General features: G+C 36.7%; 1 protein-coding gene across 1 annotated transcript; it reads right to left on the minus strand.

The window, feature by feature from the left end:
- Positions 1–3,959: 3,959 nt before the first annotated feature.
- Positions 3,960–11,501, minus strand: LOC138332220 (uncharacterized). Its single transcript, XM_069280221.1, has 2 exons — positions 8,966–11,501; positions 3,960–6,015 (listed from the first exon to the last, which is right to left on the minus strand). The coding sequence occupies exons 1-2, from the start codon at positions 11,297–11,299 to the stop codon at positions 4,387–4,389; spliced, it is 3,963 nt and encodes a 1,320-aa protein (XP_069136322.1). The 5' UTR covers positions 11,300–11,501; the 3' UTR covers positions 3,960–4,386.
- Between the last annotated feature and the right edge of the window lie 886 nt (positions 11,502–12,387).

Raw genomic sequence — 12,387 nt, forward strand, 5'->3', positions numbered from 1 at the left:
TGGTATTTATACATAGACGCAGATTTATGATTGATGGAAACAAATCTGTCATTATCTCATTAAATGATGTTTCTGATTATAAACAGTTAACTAACGCTTACACAAAAACTATACATCATGACAAAAACTACCAGTTATTAACATGCAGTTTATTGAGAGTTTAATCAAATCACATGTAGGTCAGGTAAAATGAAGAACATATATAAGCATTACACCAATCCACTATATACTAAAGAGTCTAGGAACTACAAAAATAGAACCAGACGTTCCTGAACGGCACACGTTTTTAGTTATATCAATAACATTGAGCGTGTCTGAGTATTGTACAAAACAAAATGATCAAACAATAAAGATAGGGTATCACGATTTACATATAATTTTCAGTTATAATATAATCTATTGTCAAAAGATGAAATAAATAAATAGACATTTAGAACCCATGACAACGATAGATACCTCAACATTATTCAAAGATAAATAAAAATAAATTAATAAATGTAATACATACATAGATAAATAAATCAATAAATAAATGCATGTCTGTACGGATCTCTCCATACAAAATTTCATTAGTGATAATAAGAAAAAGTAAACATTAACTTTTTTGCACACAAAAAACATATTACCGATATATGTAAACAGATAATTCTTTATATCATTTAAAGTAAGCATTTTAGTATAGTACATAAAAGTAAAGTAAATGCACTGTATCAACCTTATCAACCAAATAGTTCTGATATGATGAAAAGGTTCGATATTATTGGTTTAAGTGACTGGTGTTTGTCATGTTTATCAAACTGGAGATAGCAAAGTTAGAGCTCTTGCGTTATTACTCTGCTTTTAATAATTTAAATTTACAATGCTATTTTAAAGAAAATGCGCTATGAAAAGTAGTCCGAAGTTAAAAGTAACATAAACGATAATGATTATCGCATAATTTTTCCCATTTTGAAACATGCATTAAGTTATGGGATTAATATTTATAATTGGTCCTACTAAAGCAATTTCACCAAGTAAGACCAAGAGGCCCATTTGGCCTGTATCACTCCCCTAGTTATTGACAAAACACAGAGTGAGGATTTGCAATGTGTTTCATGCGAGTTATTTAAGCATTGAATGTCTTTCAGTTGGCATTCATATGGGCTATGAATGCCAACTGAAAGACTTTCAATGCTTATATTTACATTTGGTTACAGTTTTAAAATGAAATCCCAAGGGATTTTGCATTTATAATGAATAGATCTTTCGTTATTGTCAAGAATGGAACAGCCATTTGAACAGCCATTTTCCGTGATCGCTGACACGACAATTGTGACGTCACGGTCATAATGACGTCATAACAAGCCGCTGTATGGTTAATAGTGTATATTTAAGGAAGCCGGGTTACATACAATTTACACGGGCTCCATTATCATTATACCCTCATAACCTCAACAAAATAAACACCTATTCCTTATATTTACAGTTTTTCAAGTAAATGAATATTATTTTTTCACGCGGCAGTTGCATATTTTTATTTAAATACCCATATTTTTTTCTCTCCCGTCATCGTCAACAAATTCGATTGAACAGCTGATTGGAATCGAGTCATTCATATGTTCCCGCCAAAAGTGGGGTCATGACCCCACGTTGCTACGCCATCGACTATTCACGTAACAATAGAACCGCCGCGCGTGTTGTGCAAACATTATACACTGATAATAACAATACTAGAAAGCATGGTTATTGAGTCCATGTCAGTGCAAACTGTAAATATTTACATTTACTTGTCACTTCTACAATATAAACTAACCAAGGGAAAGTGAAGAATATGACGGTATAACTGACACCCAAAACATGACCATTATGACGTCACAAATGTTGACGTGGTGACGTCAACTGATCACCGTCAAAATGGCTGTTCCATCTTGAGTATTAAATCGTTGTTGATAAAACGCTTTACTGGTCTAGCTTAAACAATGTTAATGCAGATATCCTAAAATGAGTTGATAATGTAAATATAAGCATTAAACTATCTTCCTATGGCATCTATGGTCTATATAGATGCCAGAGCTTTGCAGACAATCATCTTATAATGCGCGCAGACAATCATCTCATAATGCGCGCTAGCGCATTATAAGATGATTGTCTGTAAAGATCTGGCATCTATATAGACCATGGATGCCATAGGAAGATAGTTTAATGCTTAAAAAAGAATGCAAACTGCTCTTGTAAAGGTCACATAGTGGGACTGCAGTGAAAATGTAAATAAATAATATTATACTATACCTAGGATACGGGTGTATCATAGGTGACAAAGTGGCTGAATAGTGAAGTGACAGCAGTAGAGACATATATTTCCCATATGTTTGGGTATGTAATACAAATTATCCCATGCCTCTCGAATAAGGATGTATTGCATCACGCAATACAACCTCGTGACGTCATAAAATTAGTATTTTCCCAGTAAAATATTAGCGTTGCTATCAGAAACTATGGTGATTTTATTATAATCTATGCAAATAACTGACCATAGATGCCACAGGAAGATAGTTTAATGGTTAAAAAAGAATGCAAACTGCTCTTGGAAAGGTCACATAGTGGGACTGCAGTGAAAATGTAAATAAACAATATTATACTATACCTAGGATACGGGTGTATCATAGGTGACAAAGTGGCTGAATAGTGAAGTGACAGCAGTAGAGACATACATTTCCCATATGTTTGAGTATGTAATACAAATTATTTAATGCCTCTCGAATAAGGATGTATTGCATCACGCAATACAATCTCGTGACGTCATAAAATTAGTATTCTCACAGTAAAATATTAGCGTTGCTATCAGAAACTATGGTGATTTTATTATAATCTATGCAAATAACTGACTTTGCGTTAACAATATCACGCATTTTTATTTTTGGAGAACTGACTTGCAGTCGCGGTGTTCGTGGAACTAATTTCAAAACGGCAGAGTATCATACTTGTAAATTTGTAATACCGACGTCGCAGTATTGTAAAATATTTTAATATTTGACATTCAGATTTGGCCACAGATAACGAGCTTATCCTAATTAATTTACAGAACACCTATACCAAATATCATATAACTAGTAACACATGGCTGTTTCCATTATTCCGGTGCCCTTAGGGCGATTATCCCGTTCCGCTGAAAATGTCGCTCATCATAGCCCATCTACATCTCGTTTGTTGATTTGAAATTACAAAAAATGCACGAACATTATATTGACACATGTACGGCTCGCCCGCCTGTGCACTCAGACTAGAAATGTTTTTGCCGAACAACCAATGTGGCATATTGTAAAGGAATTCCCGTTAATCTGCGAGGATCCCCGATATTTAGATCGATCAGCCGAATAAATTATCTATCATTCAGCTCAATTTGGTACATGTATTTTAGAACGATGTTTAAATAAATAAAAAAAATAATGAAGCTTTGTGTGATATTTACTCTGACGTTTATTATGTAAAGGGATCGTGCTTATTTGCACGAATATTTAGTAAGTCCTTGAGGTAAATGTGCCCCTGTTGTTAACACCACATTTAGACAGATGTTTGTATCCATTGAAGGCCCACTACCTTTCCGAAACGGCCTTTAATCTTTAAAATTGGAATGTAAAACAAGATTGAAAATTTTGTAGAGTCGCAAAAGTTATTAGCTTACCAGTAATACTACACCTATGATCAACTTCTGAATAACTAAATTTAAATAAACTAAATGTTAATTTTCATAACGCGGGTCGTATTATGTTTCCTGCCGTCGTCTTAAATACCGTGCGGTAGTTGACTATCACTGCATGCGCCAGACGACAAAACAGCAAACTGAATCTTACCATTAACATAGTTTACGCAGGAAATCTTGCAATTGTTTGGTATTGTAACCTCTTCTTAGGCCACCGATATACATTTCCTTATGTTATCAATGTTTTAAGAAATTTTTTGTTGTTGTTTTTTTTTTGGGGGGGGGGGGTTTCTGAAAGGAAGTGGGCCTTTAACGAAAACGTCCCACGAAAAAGTATAACTAAAATGACTAAATATAACATAAATGAATTCACAATATGATAATGTCACAGAAAAAACGTTTAAATATGCATGACATCTAAAGATAATTTAAAGAATTCATATTACGGCAATTTCGTCTTTGCATATTACAGAGTTAGCTCCCTTTTAGAAGGTACGTACCGATTAATACGTCATTACTTTGTGAGCGCAATTCACGCCGTTTTTTCAGAAAAGTTTGACGTTAAGCTCACAAACATATATCGTCACAATCAATACCTACCCGCAAAGGTAGATAACTCTAAAGCATAGTCAATGTTCTAACTGCGCGTATTTCAGGTTGTATGCTAACTAATGTAAACGTAACGTGATCCGGTACAATAATCTGAGCTAATCAGTGTCCTTAGAAGAAGAATTCATATTGAAGGCACTTGACCTTGTGACCTCGGGAGAGCTTGTTCTAATGTAAGAACTACCCCTTGCCTTAGTTCGTTCTTTTAACATCAGAAATACTCTTCTGTTCATTATGAAGCCGATAAAGATGAAAACACCTTGACAGCCATTCAGTATTGTTGTCAGATACGAAACTATTGACAGAGGAAAAAAAGCCTCAATCACTGTTGCTAACCACGTGCCTCCTGTTATGAAAAATAACTTGACATATATTCCGAAATGGCGGTGATTTTCCTGGTTACTATCAACGCGTGGAGTATTGCGGATTTTGTAGACCGTGATTGAAAAGAAAACTATGTTTGACAAACAGGCAGTCACAATAGGGACCAGAAACGATAAAATAAAAGATAATCTACTGGAAATAAAGCATTTGTCGACCCCATACCCAGTTATCTGCCCTTTACTGAGACTGAGATTTAATGTTGTGTTCAGACCCACGATTATGACCGGAAGTCCAAAGGAAAACGTTATGTAACTCTTCAATGTTTTCAGTTTACTATGTACCGCGTGATATCTACCTAGACCACTAAATACTCGGAACATATGGAAGGAGCAGACGACCATACACCCAAACATTGTCAGCCATAATACATGTAAAATTATACCAATGGCCACACACAAATTGGAATCTACAGAGGCAAACAATCCAAACTGGAAGGAGAGTTGTGTGAAGAAGAGAGCGACCACCAGACACATGTTGTTAATACCAGGTATTGACTGTAAGGTCGGGTTTATCAAATAAACTATAAACGTAAGGAGAAGACATATCATGGACACTATGTTACAGACGAAAGTTAGTATAGAAAGGGCCAGGTCCACATATTCAGTCGGTGGATCCGAGATAGCGTCAACGTCCTCAACACAGACGCGGACTCTTCCGTGAGACGATCTCTGGAACTTGTCAAACGGAAGAGTCTTCCCGATACTGTGAATTCTTAGTTCCATTTGTAATGTGTTTATATCATATTCGTCACTTTCTAACTCGATTTGTCGACACAGCAGAATTTTCGAAATATAAACGGATCTAAACGTATTTAACGGGACAAAAATATGACTAGAAAATCGCTGAAGGTAGCACGTTTCCTTGAATGAAGCTTTCTGGATGACAGAGGGGGTCATTGCAGCTTTCAAACTTGTCTTGGCAGACAGACTGATATTTTTGTCGTTGTCCACATACACAATCCACATATCAGAGGTATTATCCAACAAGGAGTTTTCTGTCCGGAACCTTGGTACGTAGCCCTGGATATGGACTGTCAGATAAAGAAACATATTGATAGTTCCTGTTCTTACATAGGCCGATATAGAGTCACAGGGGAAATTTGATAAAAGATGGAAATTGTCCATTACGAACTCTGTTGTGCCAAGTGCTTTATAAATGTGACGTTTGATTCCTGTTTCCATGGAGGTGAGAAAATTTAGAGCATTGGTCTGGTTGTCATTGAAATGACCTTTGAACTCGATCGACATTGTATAGCGTAGATTGTTCGTTACAGAAAGTAGTGGTATACAATTAGTGTCGTTCATAACTTTTCCGGGAAAACAGGAAATGTTTCGGCACTCGTCCTGAAAATGAAAACAATTTTATAAATTACTCATTAACACGTATCTTTTTTGTATTCCACTTGTTTTTGTCGTATATATTATTTGAACTACCATAGAAGAACATGGGGGAAAACACATATGACCGAGCGCTCGTTTTTTGAGCTATTGTCACACAAATATACCTAATTGACAAAATATTGGATGTTATGGGAATTTTGCCGTTACCAAATATACGAAAGATTAAATCCATATTTTCCTAATGAGGTGTTTGATGGGGGTCCACGTCTACTTTTTTGTCCCATTTTTAACAAGTTTGGAGTACAAAACAAGAGGCCTAAGGGCCTTAACGGTCATCTAACTACCTTGGGAATAGCTGTATAGGAAATTAATTAGATATGGTGTCATGGTTAAAAAATAAAAACACTTGGTCATGACCATGTAAAGATCATTAAATGCAAGTTTCAGTCAAACTGTATGGGTAGAACTTCAAGAAGTTAAAATGTGTTTTCAAGATGGCGGCTTTGGTGACCATCTTGGTTTTTTGGGGTCAACCCGACAAATAACAACACTTTGTTGGGACAATGTCAGTATCCTTAAAATTATTCAGACAAGTTCCAGCAAAATCGCACTGGTAGAACTTGAGAAAAGTTCAAACTATATCTTCAAGATAGCGGGAGTGGTGTCAATCTTGGATTTCAGATCAACATATAAAAGATATAAAAAACACTTGGTCACGACCATGACAAGGATCATTTCATGCAAGTATCAGCTAAATCACACTGGCAGATTTTGAAAAGAAGTTCAAAATTCAATATTTTAGAATATTTGACCCCCCTGAACTTGATAGTTGGTCAAGGTCATTCATTTCAATAACTTTGGTAACCCTTCATCCCAGAATGCCACAGGCCAAATATGGGAACCCTGGACCTTTTAGTTATTTAGAAGAAGTCATTCAAAGATTTTAGCCTATTTGACCCCTGTGACCTTGAAAGTAGGTCAAAGTCATTGATTTTCACAACTTTGGTAGCCATTCATCCCCGCATACTACAGGCCAAATATGAGTACTCTGGGCCTTATGGTTATTAAGGAGAAGTCGTTCAAAGATTTTAGCCTATTTGACCCCTGTGACCTTGAACGTAGGTCAAGGTAATTTATTTTCACAACTTTGGTAGCCCTTTATTCCCGTATGGTACAGGCCAAATACTCTGGGCCTAATGGTTATTGAGAAGTCGTTTAAAGATTTCAGCCTATTTGACCCATGTGACCTTGAAAGTAGGTCAAGGTCATTCATTTTTCACAACTTTGGTAGATCTTCATCCCAGCATGGTACAGGCCCAAATATGAGTACTCTGGGCCTTATGGTTATTGAGAAGTCTTTCAAAGATTTCAGCCTATTTGACCACTGTGACCTTGAAAGTAGGTCAAGGTCATAAATTTTCACAACTTTGGTAGCCCTTCATCAGAGCATGTTACAGGCCAAACATTGGGTTTTTTGGCCCCCCCCCCCCCCCCCCCGGGGCCCGCCCCTGCTGGTCCTCGGGCGGGTGTGAGTACTTTCAGTCTGCATCCCTTCCCCAAGGCTTTTATGGTTACCTATTGAGAAACAAAAACTCTAAGACAAGTCGTTCAACCGATTTACCCTACAATTTCAGCCTCTTTCCCCGGGGGGTCAGATGCACAAAAATTTTATACAAGGTTCTATTCCACTTGTGACCAAATTTGTTTTCTCAAAGATTAGGTCAACGTAGCATTCATTTTCATTTCCACTTTGAGGTAGCCCTTCCAATCCCCCGCAAAAATTTATGCTACGCCAAAATGAGTACTCTGGGCAATTATGGTTAAAATGGTTAATGAAAAGGTTACGGGCACGGAGACGCACCCGGCCGCGACGCCCCAAATACTACAAAAAACACGAAGAATAGAATGCATTTTTGCAAAAATGATGAATTTTATTTGAAAATAACTTGAGATCTACGCTATTGACGATTTTGATATGTTTCTTGCTCACATCGTTTTACGACACGGAACTAGTAGATCTATTACCAAGTAAAGAGATCGTCAGTAGATTTAATTGAGAACTCGCTTAATTCGAACACTCGGATAACTCGAAGTTTTATCTCGGTCCCAAAGAGCCTTCAACAGGACTGTAACCTCAAAAGTTTCGATCCGTAACGTCAAATACTTTTAGTCTAAGATTATTTTACAGTGGCCGTCATACATGTATTTAAGTATATTCCTATTCCTTTCTTGGTTTATAATAGAACTTTGAAGAAGGTTACTTCTCAACATCTGTTATACTTTTATGTAGTTGTGTTTAAATTGAGTTTAGTTGAGGTGAAATCATGAACCGAATATATCACGGGTATCACGTGGTATGTGAATTAGTCCTATTAAATTGTGAGATACATATGTGTTGATCCTTCAATTTCAATTTCAACAAATTTTCTTGACATATTATTTACAGTCAAGAGGATTACAGGCAAGGCCTATCTAGGTCTTCTCCTTAAGGTGAAAAGTGGCAAGAAGTATAGACAAATATAATAATATATATACAGTACACATTAAATATTCAAACAAGCAAAAACAAAAGGGGAAGTAATTCCTTAATGTCAAAATTATATATATATATATATAGATATTTTATATTGTAACCCATTAGAGGTATTTAATGTGGATTGTTATACAAAAAGTTATATTAATATAAATGACTTGTTACCATTGAGAGTAAACTATTTATCATAAATATTTGTTGAAATTGGATTATATCCCCCCAACAGAGGAAAGGCCAATCCTGTTGATCCTTAAATGAGACTTGCTTTCAAGACATATAAAACCTCCATTATTCAACATTGCATGGATTTGTGCTGTTTAGTGATGAGTATTGAAGGCTATAAATTAATCGTGATTATGGAAACATTATTGTTAAAATTCTTGAAACAAATCTCAAGTAATATTTCTTTCAATCGCCTACCTTTCGATAGTCATAAAGTTGATCTTTACGACATCTATCTTGCATTTCTGCCGGTGTATCATCATATTCTGCAACGGAAAATATTGAGCGGAACGTCAGTCGAAAAGGACCGGCAGGAATGTGAGGTCCCTTTTCACCTTCATCAGACACTCCGCCACCCTGATTTCCTATTATCTCAGGCACAGAGGCAGAGTTACACACTTCACAGAAGATGTTTTTGTAACGAGGGTAACTGTAAATGCGGGGAAACAGATGACATGCTTTCTCATGGTTGATGTTGTATTTCTGCCATTGTCCAGTAACGTTACATGTAGATATGACATCCACAACAGGGTTTTCCGGGTTACACAGGTAGCAATAAAAGTTTTTAAATTGTAGATATTCAGGTATGCTATTTGATGTGGCTTCTTCGCATGCCCAGGCAACATCTGGGTCATGTACCGGCCAATTTCCGGTTACATTACATTTATCAATTAACTTTGAACGCGTAGAACATGCCACTTTACGAATTCCTGGCTGGTCAAGAACGAATTTCACCGAGCAGTTAATATACTTAGAAAGATTGATCACATCCATGAACGAAGCCAGATGCGCATAATCTAAGACAGAATCACATTTCATATGAATGTCAGATAAAAAATAGTAGCTACTAACGACTCTGTCTTCAATGTAATCTGTCGGATATATTTCTTCCGTGTATGAATTACAGAGGTAACAATCGAAGTTCTTATAGTATATATTGTCGTACTTCGTAGCCATAGGAAGAAACGCTATCAGGTCTGTCTGATTATCGGATTCACACCTGTTTCTGATGGCGGGATGTCCTCTGTTCTGCCAGCATCCGTCCGTCACTAGGAATTGTTCCATTGCATACACTTCAGGTCGTGATAGATAGTTATCCATGCATGACACCGGGTACGTTAAAGAAAAGTCCAGACAACAAAATCCATCAAAGGGGAACATGCATATTGAGTGGCAGGTACAGGTATGGAAGTACACCAAAACGTACTGTAAAGGGACGATAGTTTTATCACAGAACTGGTCAAAGGGACGGACCGCAAATTGTTTGTATATCAAGTTGGTCACATTCAAGTTAACATCCTTCTTTTTTACAATCAGACTACTTCCACCATCTGAACCGGACGATATGCTCGTGGTATCATTTTGCCTCCAGTCGTTATTTAGCACTGTGTAGGTATATCGGACATGTTCTGGGCGGAGCTGTCCTGTTTCTATCATGTAATTATAAACAATGTGACCACTTACGTTTGCTGTGATAGCGGATACGTTGGTGATGACGTCATAAAACGTCTCGTTGTCATTGGTGATCCTGTTACACAAATAACAAAATATGTTTTTGAATGGACGAGTGTTTTGCGACGTAGTATGGTACACACACGCGCGTTCTAACCCCGCGTCATAGGAATTCCACATACCAGTTACATTGCATTGGTCGATGACGTCATCAGGCATATGTTTTGGTGGATTGCACATGTAACAAAACACATTTTTGTATTCGAAAAACTGTAGTTGATAAGTTGACTCGCACGCTAATTTGATCGACTCGTCGAATGTTTCCCAAGTTCCGGTTTCGTTGCAAGACCGGATCGTGAAGTCTTCCTCGGGAATGGTAATTTTACAAGGACGAACCGGGAGATCCATAGGGGAGTACCTCATGCGGCAGTATCTGTCTCGGGCTAAATCAATGATAGCATCGTAGGTCGACAGGAAATTGAAGTCAGCAAACAGGATACAGTCAATATCGAGTACCCAGTTGATAGTGTCATTTTCACCATTACACCTGGCGCAATGTTTGTTTCTGTAACTGACAGAATACAGCGTCGACGCAACTGGCGGACGAGTCAGAAGCTCTTTTATCGTGTATGTTTTCTCACAGAGTTGTCGTTCTCTATTTCCGGTTCCAGAAGGACAAGAGTTTACCACCTCATACGATGGTGACTTCGGTTCTAGATTGATTGAATTATTTACACTTAATAATGTAGTATTAACACAAGCCATTGGAGGAACAGCAAAATATACATCCGGGCAACAATCACCACGTGACATGCAATCATCATCACAGTGACAGCTCGGGCATACACCGGTAAGTTTATATGTCTCTGTCGGTACGGGCACGTCTGACGGTTGAAAACTCGAGATATCACAGATGTAGTCATATCCACACAACAGAAGGAAATGCTGGACCAAATCTTTCAAGTTGATATTTCTTCCGTCAGGAACAGCTGAATCATAAGCTTGTAGATCTCCGACGAATGTTGCTATGATAGCGCATACCGCGAGAATTGGTATGATTTGAGCCATGATTTGAGCCATTTTGTCCTGTAGAATATAGAAAATAAATGGTTAGACTGTCATTGGATAATAAAATTAAACAGAGAGAGGTCAATTGTTACTAAAAAAATCGATCCATGAGGGTTCGAATCTACATTTGAAATGATGATGTGTACAATATCTGCACAAACATTCTGACCAGACAAATGTTAACTTACACAACACTATGCTACAATAATATCAATTGGGGATCACGAAGTGATTTATAGAAATAAATTTAACATTGTCAGCATATTTCAACAATAATATCAATTCAATATCACAAAGTGATTTAAAGAAGCAAATGTTATCTCGTACAACACGTTGGTACAATATTTAGAGAGACAGAAATATATGTTATTTTGCACAATATTTTAAATTTTCATTTATCAAATAAAATCGGGTTCATCTTTTTCCCAGAGAAATCTAAGTGATTCGTTAAAACTTCATGCGTCGTGTACTACTTTTTAATACTTTAAAAAATCAATTATTTCCAAATGGTGGAGTTTTAGACTAATATCGAGTTAAGTCAAAGAACATATCCATATATTTTCAAAAGGATTACAAGATATGCCGGTACAACTCAAGTATGCCATTATGAACAGAGAAGCTAAAACAATAGATTGCTCAGAATAATTTTTTACATTTTCATATATCAAATAAATTCGGGTTCATCTGTTGTCCGTAAAACGTGGTTGTTTGCTGTTAAATATGATTCAAAAACGGTCTAGAGTTTCAACCATCATAATAGGAACTCATGACAGACACACTGTGTATACATGACAGACAGAAATGACTTGTTGACAACGGACTCCTACAGAGATCTGACCAATGAAAATTAATGTATAAGGAGTAAACATACGAAGACATTGGTATGATAGAAATAATACATTTAACTAACATGTATTGCGACACCGTAAATTGGAATATTTTGGATGTGGTAATATTTTGGCTTATTTGGCGTGTGGCAAGAAAGCGCCAAAATTTAACATACCAAATTTTGACTATGTATTCAGTTGTTTTTATAATAGGATCAAGACATCTACATGCTATTGATCACTAGTGTGCGCCTGCGTAAGTAACTCAATTAT

The sequence above is a fragment of the Argopecten irradians genome, chromosome 9, assembly GCF_041381155.1.
Source record: "Argopecten irradians isolate NY chromosome 9, Ai_NY, whole genome shotgun sequence".
NCBI lineage: Eukaryota > Metazoa > Mollusca > Bivalvia > Pectinida > Pectinidae > Argopecten > Argopecten irradians.